This window comes from Durio zibethinus, chromosome 1 (assembly GCF_047325235.1).
Source record: "Durio zibethinus cultivar Kanyao isolate XHJ-2024 chromosome 1, ASM4732523v1, whole genome shotgun sequence".
NCBI lineage: Eukaryota > Viridiplantae > Streptophyta > Magnoliopsida > Malvales > Malvaceae > Durio > Durio zibethinus.
In genome coordinates, this window is record NC_143162.1 from 8,018,948 (window position 1) to 8,040,008 (window position 21,061).

The 21,061-nt window shown below is 29.8% G+C and overlaps 1 protein-coding gene and 1 pseudogene across 3 annotated transcripts; one reads left to right on the forward strand and one right to left on the reverse strand.

Annotated features, from left to right (window-relative positions):
- Nucleotides 1–330: 330 nt before the first annotated feature.
- On the forward strand, nt 331–6,659 carry LOC111311992 (peptidyl-prolyl cis-trans isomerase PASTICCINO1-like). Of its 2 annotated transcripts, none has more exons than XM_022911894.2 (21): nt 331–616; nt 772–833; nt 909–993; nt 1,146–1,226; nt 1,428–1,525; nt 1,662–1,784; nt 2,014–2,046; nt 2,331–2,389; nt 2,495–2,579; nt 2,730–2,888; nt 2,978–3,035; nt 3,427–3,575; nt 3,959–4,056; nt 4,143–4,212; nt 4,352–4,411; nt 4,613–4,669; nt 5,031–5,099; nt 5,231–5,308; nt 5,690–5,791; nt 5,873–5,944; nt 6,241–6,659. In XM_022911894.2, exons 5-21 carry the CDS (start codon nt 1,469–1,471, stop codon nt 6,514–6,516), a joined length of 1,605 nt encoding a protein of 534 aa, XP_022767629.2. In that variant the 5' UTR covers nt 331–616; nt 772–833; nt 909–993; nt 1,146–1,226; nt 1,428–1,468; the 3' UTR covers nt 6,517–6,659. The 2 variants fall into 2 exon arrangements, with proteins under 2 accessions (XP_022767629.2, XP_022767627.2); XM_022911892.2 differs by having other exon boundaries at nt 486–616; nt 1,146–1,215.
- A 794-nt stretch (nt 6,660–7,453) lies between these two features.
- LOC111311993 (copper transporter 1 pseudogene) lies at nt 7,454–8,479 on the reverse strand (annotated as a pseudogene). Its single transcript, XR_016342781.1, has one exon. The product of XR_016342781.1 is annotated as a copper transporter 1 pseudogene (transcript).
- Nucleotides 8,480–21,061: the final 12,582 nt, after the last annotated feature.

A 21,061-nucleotide genomic window follows, 5' to 3' on the forward strand; every position in this document is an offset into this window, starting at 1 on the left:
ACTGTCTACTGCTGATGATGTTTCTGTTTGGTTAACTTACCAATTAAAATAGAGACTGACATCTTTGAAATGGGAAATCTAATTCAGATTATTTTCCTTCTACTTCAACCCCTTAGCAGTGATGTTTTTTAACTTTTCAAGGAAAAAATATGGAAGAATTCGGCTTTTTTTTTTCTTTGAGACCATTGACAAATATATGCCCACTTTGTTATTGGGTTTAAATTTGGTCCATGTTTAAGAAAAAATAAAGCCCCATAAGGCCAAAACAGGAATCCACGGTCTGATCCCATCTATCCATATAAGACGAATAGAACGAATCGTTTTAGGCCTGAATTTGGTGAACTAAAAATAGCCGCCCTACAGGCTGGCCACAGGCCACTGGGGTCTGACCAATAATATGGCGCCATATACGTTGGCCAGATCACTTGTATTTATTAGCACCGCGTATCATCAGAACGCAATGAAATTTCAACGACGTCAACGGCTACGATTGGTCGGGATTTTTTTATTTTAAATAGATCAAAGATCAAATATTGGCACCCGAATTTTGTCGTGCGACAACGCTTGGAAACATCGACGACAGTCGGTCAATCTATCTTCAACATTCAAATTACAGGTAATTATTTTATTTTTGAAAGGTTGCAATTTCAATTCAAAATCGCAATGCAATCCTTTTCCAAACTGTTAAATATAACTATTTAGTTAAAATTAAGCTTAATTTTAAAGTTAAAAGAGACTGCGATTGTAGTAAAATCTTGGTCAACTCTTCAGTTAACGATGGTGATAGAGGAAATGCCGAAGAAGAAGAAATCCGAATCTGAGGATGATAAGAGGTAATTTTTTTTTCCTTGTATTTTAAAGTTTTGAGAAAAATTTATGATTTTGATTTTGGGTTTTGGAATTAATAGGAGAAAGAAAATTGTTCCTGAAAGCTTAATGAAAGGTTTGGTGAGACCTGGAGGAGGTGAATCAAATCCTTCTGATGGTGATCAGGTTATTATTCTTTTCCGATATCCTTTCTTTTAACTGTTTATAATCGGATAGCGAAGTGTGGTGTTTGAAAAGGAATGCAAAGGGCTGAGTCGTGAATTGGTATATATATATATATATATATATATATATATATATTTTGGGGTGTTTTGCAGGTTATATATCATTGCACAGTTAGGACATTGGATGGAGTTATCGTTGAGTCTACGCGATCAGAATATGGAGGTGAATATACCGTAAGCATTTGAATCGATTTAACTTTTGGTTGCTATGTTAAGTTGGGTGATAATTATGCATGCTTGGCCTTTTGGTGAATGGTGGCATATTAAAGTTTGATAAGTAGGCCTTGAGCTAAAGAATGTGCTTAGTTGATTTATCTAATGGTATATGCTTTTTTTTTTTTTTTTGTATTGAATTGACATTCATTTATGTGACAGGGAAAGGTATTCCAATTAGAAACGTATTGGGAAAGAGCAAAATGATATTGGGGTTGTTGGAAGGAATTCCAACAATGTTGAAGGGTGAAGTGGCAATGGTATTGTCTTTGTAGATTTCTGAACCATATTTGTGTTTCTTGGTCCTAACTACTTAACCAAAAGTAAAAAGAAAGCAACTATTGATTTGGAATTTCTTTTATTTCTTAAAATATGTGGTGATATCTCTTTTTTCAGTTCAAAATGAAACCTCAAATGCACTATGCCGAGGAGGACTGTCCTGTTCCAGTTCCAAGTAGTTTCCCAAAAGAAGATAAACTTCATTTTGAGATTGAGTTGATAGATTTCTCCAAAGCCAAGGCAAGAGTGCTGCAAATTAGATAATTGTCATTTTGTTATAACATTTTAGCGTAAAGCAATTTTGATTCCTTTACGCAATGTATATTCAGTGTTCTCACACATGGCTTCTTAGTGATGTCAGTAGTATTCATATGTTTGAGGTGCTGAAGATATCTAGCTGTCATTGATTAATTTGCATGTAGCCTTTTTTTAGTTCTAACCTCTTGCTAATTTTTTTGTCCATTTTCAGGTCGTTTGTGATGATTTGGGAGTTTTGAAGAAGGTACAGTGCCACACTATTGCTTAAATTTTGCTAGGAGTATGCTAGTAGTTGGAACTTGGAAGCATGTAAGGAGGATTGTGAAATTTATGCATTTCTTGATATGCTTCGATATTGTGAATATGCGGACTAATTTTTAATGCTTCTACATGAATCATTATCATCATCGTTCCTTGTGGTTGGTTGTACTCTGTTGCTGCTTGGAATTCATTCTTTCTTCCATATTTGCAGCAAATTTGTTTCAGTCTGAAAGATATCACATAATAATACCAATATAATTATGGTAGGTAATAGATGAAGGCCAGGGTTGGGAATCACCAAGGGAACCATATGAAGTAAAAGCTTGGTAAACTTGTTCTCAAGCCTTTTTCATATTCTTTTGTGTGCGTTGCTCTAAATTTCCTGAATCTTTTTGATCATTTATTAGATGTATCATACGTTAATATTTCAGGATTTCTGCAAAGACAGGTGATGGCAAATTGATTCTTTCACACAGGGAAGGGGAACCATATTTCTTTACCTTTGGGAAATGTGAGGTAGGTGATTTTTAAATTTTATAGGGCTTTTGCTTCTAATTAGTCATCCTAGTTTTCTTTATCTAGGTATGTGCTTGATCTACCCCACTTCACATTTTGATGCTTAAGCTCCTTTGATATAGATTTTGTACTTGATCTCATAAAATATAGGTACCTAAAGGTCTTGAGATGGGAATAGGAACAATGGCACGGAAAGAGAAGGCGGTAATTTATGTTACAAATCAATACTTAACTCCATCTCCCCTCTTGCCTATGATAGATGGTTATGAAGAAGTTCATTTTGAAGTGGAGCTTGTCCACTTCATCCAGGTACTCATATTTATATTGCTCATAAATGTTTTGTTGTTGGGTAACCAAATTGGCGTATGTAAGTGAACTCTCAAGTGTTGAACTTATAGGTGAGGGACATGCTGGGAGATGGGCGCCTAATTAAACGAAGACTACAGGATGGAAAAGGTGCTCTTTTTTATTTGATTAAACATTGGCAAAGAGAGATATCTTTGTTTGATTCTCTTCAGTTTTCTATTCCTTATGCCATGTGAGAATCATACAATGAAAAATCTACTCTCAACATATTATTAGTTTTTGCTCTATGCGACATTGTCATTTTAATTATTCATTCATGTGAAAGCTTTATTTTGGAATATTCATTTAACAGCTTTTACACTCATTCTTCTTTGATGGGAAGATTCCTAGGATTATAATTCAAAACTTCTATTTCCATATGTGCGATTTATGTGCTAGTTACTGTTTCCATTTAAGCTTCCTTTAATTGTTTCTGTTTGTCAAAAATCCTGTTTGTGTGGCTGCATGGATGATGATTTTCTTTGTTGTTTGGAATAATCAGGGGAGTTTCCCATGGATTGCCCACTTCATGACAGTCTTTTACGAGTCCATTACAAAGGCATGCTTCTTAATGAAGAAAAGACAGTCTTCTATGATACAAGAGTCGATAACCAGGGAGAACCTTTGGAGTTCAGTTCCGGAGAAGGGATGGTGAGTTCTCCCTAGTAAAGTTGAAAAGGTTTCTTGAAATATAAGTTTTTTTAATCTTTAGATTTCATTTTGTACTGGTTCAAATCAAATTGACATATCCATGCCATTCACATACAAATGGGATCATATCACCTATAATTATTGTACTACAATTAATCAATCATAATTCAGAATTGTGTGGGGTCCATCAAAATTTTATATGGAGCCCACACTCATAAGTGGTGGACCCCTACATAACTTTGAATTGTGATTGGATAATTGTAGGGTTGTAGTAAAAAGAATTGTAGGTAATATGCTCCCCCTACAAATTGTTTTTGGTCAAAATTATCATGATAAGACTCTGATTGTGCTTTAATATATTTAGCTTTTATTTGGCCTTACAGTTGCCTGAGGGATTTGAAATGTGCGTACGCTTAATGCTCCCTGGAGAGATTGCTCTCGTCACATGCCCTCCTGACTATGCATATGACAAATTTTTAAGGTTGCTTTTTTTTTTTTTTCTTTAAATATTTTATTTATGTTCTCTTTTTGTGCATGACCTGAGTGCCTTTCTTCCTATTTGATTAGGCCACCTAATGTTCCAGAAGGTGCTCATGTACAATGGGAAATTGAGCTTCTTGGTTTTGAGATGCCAAAGGTAATGAAGTCATCTTTTAGGAACTTTTTTGTGATATGAGTGATAAATTGCAGTATCCACCATGATATCGTTGTGAAAACAGTTTATCGTGTTTCCTTTTACCAACCTTAGTGCCTAATTTAAATATTTATTATGACAGGATTGGACTGGTTTGAACTTTCAAAGCATAATGGATGAAGCAGAAAAAATTAGAGTCACGGTATGTGGCTTATTATATGTTGCATTCCTCCTCAATGAGCCATTTTCATTTATTGGATGGTCTGGGGATAGACTTTACATCCCCGTCTCTATATGTATGCTTGCAAGCTGTTGCAGTGATGCAATTTAATTTTTTGATGCTTCTGTTTATTGTGCTGTAAGACTATTAATATGAACATTTAACCATCATGTTTTCCTGCAGGGTAACAGACTCTTCAAAGAAGGAAAATTTGAACTTGCCAGGGCAAAGTATGAAAAGGTCGTATAGTTACTGTGTTGCCTAGATCTTAGATCACCATTAGGATTGTGGACAATTTGTTCTATCGTTTGGTTGATTATTAAGGATTGACCAAAACGCCAAGCCCTACTAACAATAATCATATTGGCCTATAATGTGGAAAACAAATATGGTAATGTTTGATGAAAAACCAAATTACAAATGGAGTAAAGAATAACCCAGGTCTCAATATCATGCTAATCATCCAATCTGAAACGGATTGGTTATGGGAGTAAACCTGAATAAGCTTAATTAACAGATGTTCATCTGAAAGCAGTGACACTAGTTCTACTGTGACACATTTAAAGTGCATATGTAATTCAATTCCATGTCTTGCTTATAGGTGCTTCGAGAATTCAATCATGTTAACCCACAAACTGACGAGGAAGGGAAAATGTTTTTAGACACAAGAGTAAGTGTCATCCTGCCGCATGGTAGCTGAAAGAATTTATTCTATTCTGTGATTTGTCAGTTGCTACATGATGTTAGATGGCTTGTTTTCGGGAGTTTGCTAATTTCGTTTTGCTGTTTCGTTACTTGAAGAATCTCTTACATCTGAATGTGGCAGCGTGCTTCCTCAAAATGGGAGAATGCGGAAAGTCAATAGAGGCATGTAATAAGGTGTGTTATGACTTCAAATTGGAACTCTCTCTCTTTCTCTCATTATTGGGAAGATGAAATTTTTTTGTGATTTTGGTGTCCATGGTAAAGGATACATCATTATGATCATAAATAACCGAAGGCAATAATAATCAGATTGTTACCAAAAGAACTCGTTGATTGGTTTCTGAATTTTTTGTATGGATGACACGGTACATCAAGTCTTGAAGTTTAAAGTTGATCTCGGGAGAAAACTAAGAGAAACAACCAAACACAGTAGATCTGAAAATTTACTTCTCCTTGAGCTGCCTTCTGTTTGACTTGTTTACTTGTCTAAATAATTTACTGTACGAGGATATGAATCAAATTTGGATCTATATATGTTTTGGTGGAACTGTGTAGGTTTTAGATGCAACCCCTGTACATGCAAAGGCATTATACCGCCGTGGAATGGCTTACATGGCAGCTGGAGATTTTGAGGAAGCAAGAAGTGATTACCAAATGGTAGTTAGTAAAATTATTTAAGTTTACTGGTTAAAAACTGGATTCTTGACCAATTTCTAACCTTTTTATGGATGCTATTAGATGATCAAAGTCGATAAGTCCTCGGAACCAGATGCAACAGCTGCTCTAGCAAAACTGAAGAAGCAAGAGCAGGTGTGTTAATCAGCTATGTATTTTATTTGCCATTCGACAAATACTAAAAATATGGGAAATTTAGACTTTGACAATCTAATATTATAATACGAAAGTGATATGATTTAAAATTTTAACAAAACTATTATAAGTTTGACAAAAAAAAAAATATATTTCGTGTTTTCGTTTCGACATAAATTGTGACACGTAATTTTTGTATAAAACACTATACATATATATGAACTACTAGGTATCAATTCATCATGCATCATTGGCTGAAAAAAATTCATTATGTAACCTTACCAATTTATGAGCAGGAAGCAGAGAGAAAGGCTCGAAAACAATTTAAAGGACTATTTGACAAGAAGCCAGGAGAAATTGCAGAAGCTCAAGTTGAAGACGGAGCTGGAGTTGAGATCACTGGTCAAAACCAGAAGAAGAGTAACCAGTCGTTATCATCAGAAGGGGATGAGTCTGAAGATTATCATGTAGCTGCTGGTGATGAACCTCGAGTAGGCTGGTTTTACAACTTGTGGCCCACTGGCAGAAAACTATTTTCCTCTCTTGGGCTTCAAAGATGTACCGTACTTTGATATTCTAAGGGCCAACCTTCAACTAATATTCATTGCATTGGCCTAGAGGTGCTTAAATTAGTTTCTAGGGTAATATTTTCATAATATATTACTGAATAGTGATAAATAAAAGAGAAGCAAAAGGTTTTTTATCCTGTCCTCAACAGTTTTGTCAATGGAATTTTTAGGCCAAAGCCTTGCACTTTTACCATACAATAATCGTTACGAGCAACCGAATTTACTTGATTGCTTTTCATTTTTTACTAATCGCCGTAGCAGCGGCGAGCCAAGCCGAGACAATCCAGCCAATGCAAGCTCTGGGTATGCTTGGGGTCTCGTTTTCCACCATACCATCGGAGACTGTGACTTGCAACTCACTGGTAAACCTGCCGCTCACTGTGGCCACTTTTCCTTTTGCTAGTGGGAAATAACTCCTGACGGTTGCCCTTTGGCGAGGCGAGAAACAAGGGGAATTGAGTTGGTTGAGCCAGAGGACGCAGGCGTCGGTACAGTAGTCGAGAGTGAATTTGAGGAATATGTTGGGTTTTTGATCCCGGGAAGTGATTACACCCAGGAGCTTCACAATGGTTCACGTGCTAAACAAGCCTATGGTTGATTTTTGCAAGCCGCTAATCATAATTGAAAATTTCATTTCTTTAGTCTTGTCCTTTTTTGGATTAGATTATTTTTGAGCCAGATGAGTTGTCAGTTCTTGGCCATTTTCTATCACTTCTTGCTTGTTAATTTAGACCCGTGTTCCTCACTCTTTTCACATGATAATCCAAGAACAAACATAATTATTATACTATTTAACAGTTCTTCTTCAGGGTTACTCTATTCAAACTGGCGGTGATATTCTCAATGCCAGAATCCTTAGCAAAACTAACTAAAAAAATCAACAGTAATTCATCAGATCCATACCCATAAAGCATAATAAAATTGCTATAGAGAGATCATTTGGCAAATGAAAATTGCTTAACAGAAAGAGAGACAAAGCATGAGCAACTTAATTATATGTTATTGATACAAAAGGGAGGTTTGAAACTTAAATTTTGAATCTCTAGCTTAAGCTTTATATCCTGAATCAAATGGGTTAAAATTCAGGAAATTACATGATCAGCACAGCAATTTCACGTTTTAGAACTGATGCCGTTGGGAGACATGTACTGCTGCTCGGTTTCCTTAGTCAGAGCACGAAACTTGACGACGAAGAACCCGATAGCATGACCAGCAACGGCAGCTATGAAGATTCCAAGATTGTAGGACATTACAGAGAGCATAACCATGTAAGCAAAGCACATTCGGACAGCATGAACACTGGCCTGAGTGAAAGCCCCAAGAATAGGTCTGGTGCCAGGTTTAACTAGCGGTAACATAGACAGAACCTCAATAGTGGCGGCTAGCAACAGCACGAAGAAGATCGCCAATACATACATGCCGGAGTTGCTTTCAGGCCATCCTGGGAACAGAACAATCACATCCTTACCCCAGTAGAAGCTCATGTGCATACCCATCGATTTCATGCTATCGTTTGACATTGACCCTGAATTAGGCATAGGCATGTCCATGCTACCATCAGACATTTTCTGCGAGATCTAGGTAGAGAGGAGGGAGAAAAACTCGAGAAAATTGGACAGGTACCAGAGTTAATTTTCTTGGAAGCATCAGTTTATAAATAAATAATGCAGGAAATAACGACGAAATTAACACATTGGAGGTGATGACCAACTAAGACGCGTTTGACCACTTGATACCCTTTTTTTTTTCTCAAATTTTGTTTGTTTCTGACCATTTCTTCTCTGTAAAAAAAAAATTGATGGACAATGTAAAGGAAGCATTACTGGTTCCTACCTCCTAAAGCAAGGATTGCAATTATTAATTATTTGGAGGAAGCATAGAAGGGTTTGACTCCACCGTTGGCAATATTTGTGATTCAACGTCATGTACATTTTTTTGAGCAAATGATGTATGCTATGGTCTGCAACTGATTACGAGTACTAGGAGCTAGGGATAAAATTATCAGTTTCCCTCTCCAGACGCTGTTGTTTGATTGGGACGCAAACTTTGTCCATTTAAGGCTCTAATCTGATCAATTGCGCTTCATCCTATCTCAATATTGTTTGATCGAGATCACGAAGTTGTCAGACCAATTAAGGGTTCCTTAATTATCATTGTCATTATCCAGCGCTAAAAACCTAATAATATTGCATATAATTGTCCTGGACCAGTAACACTACTCTGTCTGTCATCATTATTTTGCTTGATCTCTCCATTTGAGAGAGGAAGATCATTTTCCATTTCTTGAAATTTGTACCTCGGCTAAACAAGCTTAAAATGATATTTTTGTTTGAAAAAATTGCTTAATTCTTAACCAAAGAATTTTTTCAATAAATAAATTTTTTTATTATTCAATAATAAAAAAATTGTTAGTCGAAATTTTTTTTGAATATTATTATTTTTTATATATCCATATTACTATAATTGGTGATCACATTTCAAAAATTAAATTTTGTCTAAATCATGAATCTTTTGATTTAACCGGCATCGAAATTAAAATAGTTGGATCTAAAATTAGATAAGAAAATAAAAAGAAACTGTCTATTTATTAATAGGAAGATTCGAAGAGAGGAAAGTATAAAAGAGTAAGAGAGAAGGGAGAGTTATCCGAAGAGCCTTTTCCAACTAATTACAATGAGAGCTTATATAAACAAAAATATGAATAGTAAAAAATAATAAACAATATCCAGAATGATTATCTATTATTATTATTACAGTAATATTTTATCTGTTACAGTGACTGCTACAAAATTTTTTGTCGAGAACAGTAACTACTACAGTGCAGTTGATTTTTAGCTCTGAACAACTTTATCTTTTTGTGTCGGCAGCTTGAATCAGCTTATTCTTTGGCTAATTCTTTCTTAGAATATAATTGATCAAGATTATTTATCCCTTTATAGCATTATCCAAAATTTGTAATTCTGCACCATCTTCATCCAGGGTTTGGTGAGAGTGAGGAGAATTAGATCTGAATTGGTTTCACATCTTTCATCCTTCTTGGTATTGGAAGAGCAGTTCTTGTGGATGGTCCAAATCTTCCATTTGAGAAAGTTTTTGAAGAAGTTTCACTGCTTCTAGTTTACTTTGCATTGGAGCTTCATATGAACCATAATAAGTTTGAACAAAAATTCTTATTCCATATGTCTAAGCAGCACATTTTGAAAAATTGTCTTTGGTAGCTAGTTGAAAAAAATGAGTGATTTTTTCTATCATTTCAATTCCTGTTTGGAATTAATATTGGGTTGAATTTGAAAAATTTGAAACTATCTTATTTAGAGTTTCTGGAATCTCCAGGGCTTCTGTGGTTGAGTTTAACAGAGCACCAAAAAGGATTTTTTTAATTTTTCAAATTTGATAGGGTTGAAAAAATCTCTCTCTAGAAACTACCAAGGAGACTAGTAATAATAAAGTGTAAATAGTAAAAATGGTGACTACTTTTTACAAATTTGTGAAAATGGTGTTTAATAAAGGTTGAAAAATCTTTGATCAAATCAAATGATAAGTTTTGTACAAGGATCTGATCAACTATTCTAATTTCGATGCTAGTTACATTAAAGGGTTAATGGTTTAGAAGAAATTTAATTTTTGGAATGTGATCCTAGTGGTAGTAATATGGATATATAAAGAATAATAATATTCAAAAAAATTTTTGACTAACAGTTTTTCTGTTGTCTGAACAATAGAAAGATTTATTTACTGAAAAATTTTTTTGGTTAAGAACTGAGCAACTTTTTCAAACAGAAGTATCCTCTTAAGCTTGTTTAGTTGAGGAGAATTTTTATTTTTAAAATAATCACAGAGTCTTAAAAAATTATTAATTTCTGAGACAATATATGTATTTTTTTCCAAAATGAAAAAGTCTATATCTTACTGTTTTAACAAGTTAGTAGACAGAAGGTTTTAGAGAGCTACTTCTTTTAATTCTTGAATATATGTAGCTTGTTTAGCCAGATATTCTGCAAGCTTGGTCATCCCTTTATGAAAATGGGTCTTATTTTGAGTAAGATGGGATTTCCAAACATAATTTAGCAAATCATAGATTGTGGTTCAAGTTAAGAATTATAAAAATCTTTGATCTCTTTGTTAAAGACCTTTGTTTCTTGCAATAATTTTTTTGTGAAAAAAACTATTTTAGAATAACTCATTGGAGTCCATTGGTTTGGATCTTAGAAAAACTGTGAGAATTTTGATTGAACTCTCAGGGCATATAAGGTGATCTAAAATTTTATAGTTGATAGTAAAATAATCCTTGGTTAGGATCATTGAAGAAACCAAATCTTGATTTAGGATTTGTAAGAAAGAATAAGATTTTGGAGAAGAAGGGTTGAAGAGGATGAAGAACACGAACCCTTTTTAGGTTGTTTCATCTTAATAGTTCTCCATTCTTCAGGTTTTTCTTAAGGCAGTTTACCTCTATTCATTCGGCCTACTAAGAAAATTAGCTAGAATATTTTTATCAGAATTAATAAACTCAATAAGGAAACTATATTGACAAAGAAAGTTATACCACCTGATTCTTCTGAGATTTTTTGAGAGTTTTCTATTTTTGAAGAAATCTCAGACAGCTTGGTCATCAATTCTTATAACGAAGGTTTCAGGGCCCAGATAAATATGAAATCTTTGTACACTATTTTTTATGGCTAATAGTTCTTTTTCATAAAAAATATAATTTATTTCGTTTGGTTTAAACTTTCTTGAATTATAGCCACAAATCAATTCATCCTTTTGATGAAGATTTTTTTGCTTTAAAGATATATCCCCAATGTTCTTTATTGGCATCTGTCTCTAATATCAGCAAATCACCTTGTTTAGGTAGATAAACTTTAAGAATAGAGGTTAGCTCTGATTTGATTTATTTAATAATATCAGAGTTAGCCTATGTCCAGATAAAATCAATATCTTTTCGTAATTTTTTCAAAAGAACACTTTTTTTTTAAAAAGATTTTTGAAAAATTATCTACCATAATTAACAATTCATAAGAACTGTTGTAGTTGCTTGATAGTATCCAATTCTTCTAAAAACTCCTTGATTTTTGTAATAATATGATCCTGCAATCTTAAACCATTAGTAGATAAATTAAGACCAATAAATTCTATTTCTATTTTTTCAAGTTCAACCTTTTTGGAACTTAAAATAATACCATGTAATATAAATTCTTAAACAATAATATTTAGGTGTTTCCTATGCTCATCTAGTGTATTAGAAAAAACAAGTATATTATCAATATATATACAGTAAAATTGTTTATGTTTGCTGAATATAGTGTCCATCCAACACTAAAATATCTGAGATGCATTGCATAGACCAAAAGGTATAATAGTCAATTGGTAATGGCTTGTTGGTGCACTAAAAGTAATTAATAATTTAGATTTAGGTTTAAGCATGATTTGCCAAAAACTAGACTTGTAATCAAATTTAGAAAAATATCTAGCATTTTTTGCTAAATGTAATAAAACATCTTTATGAGGAATAAAATAGCTATTAAAAATAAGATTTTGGTTTAATTTCTTGCAATTAATAACCATTCGTGGTTTACCTTGTTTGATTTTAGAATGGTTTTTTACTATGAATGCTGGGTAAGAGTGTGGACTGGTAGTTGGTTCTATCAGGCCTTTTTCTAGTAGCTCTGAAATTTGAATCTTAAATTCATTTATATCTTATTTGGTATAGATCATAGGCTTTACTCTTATTACCATTTTTGGGTTATGAAGAGTCAGCTCACAATATCGTGGACTTCTTTTCTATAGCTTCAATGGTTCTTCATTGAAGTTTTCTTGCAAAATCTTATATAACCAATGTTTTTCATTGATTACTTTAATAATTTATGTTATTAAACTTTCTAGTTGAAAGTTTTTGTCACAGATATGCTTATGTTCCTGTAGTAAAGAAATATCAATTGATTTCTTATCAATTGCTAAGGTAACATGAGTTATAGATATAGAAAATGGAACATAAATGCATATAAAATTATTTCCTAACAGTATGTCTCCATGTATATTAGGAAAACAGGTATTATAAACTTAACATTATTAAACTAAACATGAATATTTTTAGCTTTATAACCAACAATAGTTTCTTTACCATCAATACCTACTATGATGATAGGATGCTTCATTGGTTGCCATTTGTTTAATGGTAAAGCATTGTTGCGATAGCTTGAAATTATTGCTCCAGTGTCTAGCAATACATGTAGACTATATGGTTTATAGCCTTGCAAATAAAAATTACCTTTCACATAAGTATAATATCTATCTTCTTCTAGAACTCCTAGACATAAAGAAATAAAAATGCTACATTTTATAAATAATTTTAAACTATTTGCACTTGACACAATTTTGTTTTCTAATAAAGATAGATAGTATACTTATGTGAAATGTGATTTTTATTTTTAGGGCTATAAACCATATAATCTACATGTATTGCTAGACACTGAAGCAACAATCTCAAGCTGTCGCAACAATGCTTTACCATTAAATAAATGGCAACCAATGAAGCATCTTATCATTATAGTAGGTATTGATGGTAAGAAAACTATTGTTGGTTATAAAGCTAAAAATATTCCTATTTATTTTAATAATATTAAGTTTGTAATACCAAAAATATTATGTTTTCCTAATATGTATGGAGACATATTGTTAGAAAATAATTTTATACGCACTTATGTTCTTATAGTAAAGAAATATTAACTGATTTCTTATCAATTGTTAAGGTAACATGAGTTGTAGATCTAGAAAATGGAACATAAGTGCGTATAAAATGAGTTTTGCTTGCAAAAAAGATAGACAAAAAACATGTTCTTCAAGACACATCCACAGACTTTGGATCTCTTTACTGTGGTAATATTATGATGGCTGATGATAAACCCTTATTTTCCTCGAGAAAAGAGAAACAAGAAAAACTTGATTTTAACTCTTTTAAATATTTAATTAAAAATTTTAAATTAAAAATGGAAAAAATAAAAAATTCGCAACAACGGGTTAAGTATCTTCAAGTTATAGAAACCCTTTATGAAGAATATAAAAGACTTTTTCAAAAATATAACTACCATTATATGCTTAACTATGACATTACCAGTATTAGTAGTGAGAAAGCAGATAGTGATATAGTAGAAGATAATTTTAAAATTTTTGCTACTAACCTAATAGTTAAAAATGAATAAGTTTCATCTGATGAAACCACATCCGATGATACTTCTAGTTCTGAAGATCAATAAGATCTAGAACCAAAAATCCCTATTTCTCAACCAAAGGATAGAGGAAAAAGAAAAGTATAAAAAATATCTAACTCAGATATTGGTGATGTTTTAAGCTTTTCAGATCTGTAAAATCCAAATCTTGTGGAACAATATTTACCTCATTTAAAAGAAAAATATTCTCATTTAAAAAAGGATAAGATAAAACAAACTTTAGAATTTGGTCAAACTAGTAAGATAAAATAAGAAATCTCTATAATAGATTCGTTAAACAAACGAACGGTTGCTCGAGGTGGCATTTATTTAGATATCACCAGTGTCCATCTCAAAGATTATGAAAAAATCATAAATGATTCGGCATAATCTATGTCTATTGTTGTTATAGGATACAAAGACACTTGAAATAAAAAAAAGGTTTCTTAAATACTTTTATGGCACATGGCAAGGTGATGTCCTTCAATTTCTCAAAAAATGATAAAATACAACTCTGAAAAACACTAAGAAAGATACGTTACTTGCAGTAGGTAATATACTTCAACTTTTAAAAGATCTAACTCAGATCTTGAAAAATGAGTTTTGTGAGAGTACAGAAACTCTGAATCTCAATCAAGAAGCTCAGTATTTTTTTTCAAAATTAGATTATGTGATATTCAAAATATTGATGATTCTATAAAAGATATTCGAAATCTTGATGATTTTTGTAAAATTAGAGCTTTGATACCATTTACTTTAATAATTTGTGTTATTAAACTTTCTGGTTGAAAGTTTTTGTCATAGATATGCTTATGTTCCTGCAGTAAAGAAATATCAACTGATTTCTTATCAATTGTTAAGGTAACATGAGTTGTAGATATAGAAAATGGAACATAAGTGCATATAAAATTATTCCCTAACAGTATATCTCCATGCATATTAGGAAAACATAATATTTTTGGTATTATAAACCTAATATTATTAAAATAAACAGGAATATTTTTAGCTTTATAACCAACAATAGTTTCCTTACCATCAATACCTATTATGACGATAGGATGCTTCATTGGTTGCCATTTGTTTAATGGTAAAGCATTGTTGCAACAGCTTGAGATTGTTGCTATAGTATCTAGCAATACATGTAGACAATATGGTTTATAACGCTAAAAATAAAATCACCTTTCACATAAGTATAATATTTATCTTTATTAGAAAATAAAATTATGTCAGGTGCAATTAGTTTAAAATTATTTATAAAATGTAGCATTTTTATTTTTTCATGTCTAAGAGTTCTAGAAGAAAAAGTATGAGAATTCAAAATAGAATTAATAGAATGATAATAAGATTGATGATCACCTGTATGTTGCTGAGATGGATTATCTCCTGCAAATATAAGATTTAAGCATTACCTGTATGGTTTATACTGTTTGCTCTTTGAAGATTTTTTGTATTGATTGTACTATGAAATCCTGAAAAAAAAACTTTTATAAGGAGTATAAAAAGATTGATTATTTGATATAATTTTTATGTCATTTTATTTTTGTTGTTCAAAAATGTTGGTAGGTGGTAAAACCAGATTTGGATTAAAACTAGTTGAAGCATGCGGTTTTTAAAATAAAGGTTTTTTCCTAAGGAGAAAAATTCTAGACTAGGTACTTTTGGCTTTTCAAAAGTATTTTTTGAAAGATCTTTGAAGACACAAGTTTAATAACAACTAGGTTTTTCTTGAGGCAGTTTATCTTTATCCATTCATCCTGCTAATAAAATTAGCTAAAATATTTTTATTAGAATTAATAAACTCAATGAGAAAACTATATTGATAAAAAAAGTTATACCACATTATTCTTTTGGATTGTCTGAGAGTTTTCTATTTTTGAGAAAATCTCGGATAGCTTGGTTATCGGTTCTTATAACGAAAGTTCCAGGGACCAGATAAGTATGAAATCTCTGTATATCATTTTTTATAGCTAACATTTCTTTTTCATAAATAACATAATTTATTTCGTTTGATTTAAACTTTCTTAAATTATAGCCACAAATCAATTCATCATTTTGATGAAGATTTTTTGTTTTCAGGATACATCCCCAATGTTCTTCACTGGCATCTATCTCTAAAATTAGTAAATCACCTTGTTTAGGTAGATAAACTTTAGGAACAGATGTTAGCTTTGATTTGATTTGTTTAATAATATCAGAGTCAGCCTATGTCCAGATAAAATCAATATCTTTTCATAGTTTTTTCAAAAGAATACTTTTTTTTATAAAGATTTTTAAAAAATTGTCTACCATAATTAACAATTTCTAAGAATTATTGTAGTTGCTTGATATTATCTAGTTCTTCTAAAAACTTCATAATTTTTGTAATAATATGATTCTGTAATCTTAAACCATTACCAGATAAATTAAGACCAAGAAATTCTTTTTTTTTTTTTTTTTGAGTCCAACCTTTTTGGGACATAAAATAATACAATGCAATATAAATTCTTGAGTAATAATATTCAGGTTTTTCCTATGCTTATCTAGTGTATTAAAAAAAAAAGTATATCATCAATATATACACAACAAAATTGTTTATGTTTGCTGAATATAGTATCCATCCAATGCTGAAATATTTGAGGTGCATTGCATAGACCAAAAGGCATAACAGTCAATTAGTAATGGTCTGTTGGTGCACTAAAAACAGTTAATAATTTAGATTTAGATTTAAGCATGATTTACTAAAAATCAGACTTGTAGTCAAATTTAGAAAAATATCAGGCATTTTTTGCTAAATGTAATAAAACATATTTACAAGGAATAAAATAGCCATCAAAACAAGATTTTGGTTTAATTTCTTGTAATTAATAACCATTTGTGGTTTACCTCGTTTGATTTCAGAATGGGTTCTTACCATGAATGCTGGGCTAGAATGTGGACTGGTAGTTAGTTCTATCAGGCTTTTTTCTAATAGCTCTGAAATTTGAATCTTGAATTCGTTTATATCTTGTTTGGTATAGATCATGAGCTTTACTCTTATTATCATTTTTTGGTTATAAAAAGTTAGCTCACAATATCGTGGACTTCTTTTTCATAGCTTTAATGGTTCTTCACTGAAGTTTTCCTACAAAAAATCCCAAACCAGGATTTGATTTCTTCAATAATCCTAACCAAGGATTATTTTACTATTAACCACATAATTTTAGACCACCTTATATGCCTTCTCCTTTGAGAGTTCAACCAAAATTCTTACAGTTTACCCAAGATCCAAACCAATGGACTCCAATGAACTATTCTGAAATAGTTTTTTCCACATAAAACTGTTGCAAGAAACAAATGTCTTTAACCAAGAGATCAAATATTTTTATAATCTTGAACTTGAACTACAAGTCTATGATTTGCTAAATTGTGTTTGGAAATCCCATCTTATTAAAAATAAGACCCATTTTCGTAAAGGGATGACCAAGCTTGCAGAATATCAGGCTAAACAAGCTATAGATATTCAAGAATTAAAAGAAGTAGCTCTCTAAAGCCTTCTATCTATTAACTTGTTAAAACAGTAAGATATACATTTTTTCACTTTGGAAGAAAATACATATGTTGTATCAGAAATAAATAATTTCTTGAGACTCTGTGATTATTTTAAAAATAAAAATTCTCTTCAGTTAAACAAGCTTAAGATGATACTTTTTTTTGAAAAAGCTGCTCGATTCTTAACCAAAGAACTTTTTCAGTAAATAAATCTTTCTATTGTTTAGACAACAGAAAAATTGTTAGTCGAAATTTTTTGAATATTATTATTCTTTATAGTTACTATATAAATAAAGATACTATATAGATTGGACTAAGGTGAAGTTTAATTTTTTTGGTAAGAAACCAAACCCCCTATGCCTATGTCAAGAGTTTTAATGAGATGAATCATGGTATCATTCTTGAAAAATGATAGAGAAAAATAAGTGCTTCAATCAATTCTTTACACTTTAACTCAATTCATGCTTTCACTAAAAAAGTGCTCACTCTTTATTGTGGATATATCTAATAATTTGTTTATTTATATAATGTAAAATAATGAAAATTCATGTATTAGTACTATATTTTATATGAAAATTATATGTTATAATTTGTCATTCCAAAAAATATAAAATATATTTTTTTCTGTTAAACATATATATGTTTTTACTGAAATTTTTATCCATATTACTTTCATGTTTTCTTCATCAAAATTTTATGTCATGTTTTTATATCATATTTTGAACTTTGAACTAGTTGTGGGTCAAAATTTTTTTATTTTGTCATATCTATTTACCATATATTTTTTGCAAAATTTATCAAATAAAAAAAGATGAAAAGAGAAAAAAAAACAATCCAAAATAAAAACGTGGATATCTTAATTAACCAACTTTTCTTATAAAATTAATATAAAAAAATCTAAAACAAAAAAAAATTAAAAGCAGGAAAAAGGGTAAACAAAAAAAAAATAGAAAAAAACTAAAAATGAGTAAAAAAAAAATCTAATAAAAGGTGCTTCATTGATATCTCATGTTGAGTTTAAATATAAATTTATTAAATTAAAGTAAAAACTTTTTTTTAATATAAAACATGTATAAAACTAAATAAATAATAACTATATATTCATATATATATATATATATATATATATCTTGAAATAGAATGAGACAAAGCACCGTAAACATTCTTTAGATCTTATCACATTTTTTATTAAAAAACTTGAATTGTATCAACTCAACCTTAATTTTAAAAAATAACCCTTATTGGATTGAGATGGATCGAAATTGTCAAATATGAATTGTTCTGGCATCTTTATGAATTGGTACCATTTGTAACAAAATTTATTTAATTAAAAAAAACGCAAATATAAAAAGTTAAAAAACTCAAATGGTGCCATATGGACACATTCATATATTTTTTAATAAAAATATTTTTATTAAAAAGACAAAAAAATGGAAAAGAAAAAATGAAAAAAAAGTAAGAAAAAAATTTTAAAAAGGAAATAAAGGAAAGAAAGCTGATTAGGGTATTACATGAATATCTCAATTGAGTGTGACTCATCGAATACAAATTATTTTGCCATTTTTATCCATTATTTTTTTTCTTGTAAAATTTATCTAATTAAAAAAATAAAAACAAACTAAGGTGTCAAGTAGACACCAATATTATTTTTTTTCACAAAATTGATCTAGATAAAAAATCTAAAAAAAGTTTAAAGAAAAAAAAAAGGAAAGAAACATAAAATGACAGGTTAGGACTTCAAATGAGATTCAACCAAAAATTAAAATGACTCAAATTTATATAATGGATAGATGAATTGATAGATTACAACGTAATTATACATAAATATAATATTTTTATTAAATTAAGATATTAAACAATAATTTTATTAATATAGTATATATATAAAAATATAAAATTAAATAAATAATTTAAAATATAATTTAATATATATATATATATATATAAAATCTAGACAAAAAGGAATATTTTATAAACTTACTTTTGACTCTACATTAATTCTTTTTGACAAATTTTCCATTCGATTAAAATAATAAAGAACACATCAGTAGATTTAAAGAATTAAAACTTAAGGAATATGAGTTGTTTCATCATCCATACTTATATTATCATTTAAAAAAAAATTTACCAATTATATTTGTTGTCAATTATCTAATTAAAAATATCAAAAAAAGAAAAAAAGTGAAATTTGTTCTTTTTTAAATTTATATATATATAAAAAAGGAAAAAATATTTAGAAATAAAAAAACAAAAAAAGCAAAAAAAAAAAAAGAAAAAGTTGAGTTGTCACGCAATATCAACAATGTTGAGCTTTCCTTACAAAATTTAAATCATAGAATTATACTTTTTTTACTTTACTTTTTTATCCTTTTTATATTTAATATTTTTTGTTTATATTTTAATTTGTTTTACAAAGTCAATTTGATATTATTAATTAACAAAATCTTTTTTCTTATACCATAAAACTAAAACATAGATCGAAAAAAATCAAATTTAGATATCACAATAACACTCTTGTTAATATCTTCTTTTAACAAAATTATCTAACAACAAACAAGGGTACAAAAAGAAATTTTTAATCAATAATACAAAATTGGCCCTACCCATAACAAAAAATAAAAATATTAAAAATATTTATTAACTATAAAAATGAAAAAAAAGAAAGGAAGAGAAAAATTAAAAAAGAAAAAAAATAAAAATTGAGTTGTCAGATAACATCATAAATAAAAAAAGGAACAAAAGTTAAATTTGGATATGATGCTCACATTTACGATAATATCAATTTTTTAAAAATTATCAAATTAAAAAGAAAAAGTAAGTAAAAATATATTTTTATTAATAATATTAAAATTGGCCTAATACTTAAAAAATTTAAAAATATTTATTAAATAAACATGAAAAAAATTGTAAATAAGAAAAAAAGTTAAAAGCCAAAAGCAAAAAAAAAAAAAAGAACTAAATTACCTAACATGTGACATACTTTTGATATAAAATAAGTTATTAAAAAAATGAAATTTAAAAAATTATTTATTAAATATAAAAAAATAAAAATGAGAAAAAGTAAAAAACTAAAAGAAAAACACGTGACAAACATTTTGTATCAGGTGTGTTAAAAAAATAAAATATAAAAAAATAATTAAATTAAAAAAAAAGAAAAATATTATCATCAAGTGGATCCAAATAAAAAAAATCATTAAATATAAAAATAAAACACACATGGGACCAAATGAAACGAAGTTTAGAAAAAAACAAAGTTAAAACGGATCTCACAAAAAATATAATAGAAAAATAGGTTCCATGTTAAACAATAATGAATTTAAAAAAATTTAAAAGCAAAAATAAAATCTCAAAAAAAAAAAAAAACAATGCACACTATTGAAATAAAAAAAAAAAAAAAAAAACAACCAAAACATTGGACCCAAAGAACAAAAACAAAGGGCCTACTAAAAATAAAATTTTTTGTAATAAAATAATTTAAAAAGTTAAAAAAATACATAAAAAGGTAAAAAATTAAATAAAAAACCCAAAAGAATAATTTCAAAAAAATACTGAGCAGCACTGCGTAAAACATTTAAAAATATTTTATAATAAAAATATATAAAAATGACACAGCACTTTTAATAATAATAAAAAAAAACAACACGTCACTTGTACAACAACTTCAAATATGCGTCACTCATATATTAGATTGGTCATAGGCCAATCAAGTTGGGGACCTCAAATAAAGGCCCCAAATGAAAGCTGAATCCGCTTCCATTCGACTCGTGTGCAGCCCAAAGCGTATCAAAAAAGCCTAGAGGTTCGCTTGTCGACTTTGTCCCGACGATGGAAATAAT

Bases quoted from the DNA above. Each gene is read 5' to 3' on its own strand.
- LOC111311992 (XM_022911892.2), top strand. From the start codon at position 778: ATGGTGATAGAGGAAATGCCGAAGAAGAAGAAATCCGAATCTGAGGAT. The intron at 5,100-5,230 runs GTAAGTGTCATC...CGTTACTTGAAG, and splicing joins AAATGTTTTTAGACACAAGA to AATCTCTTACATCTGAATGT. The intron at 5,945-6,240 runs GTGTGTTAATCA...ATTTATGAGCAG, and splicing joins AACTGAAGAAGCAAGAGCAG to GAAGCAGAGAGAAAGGCTCG.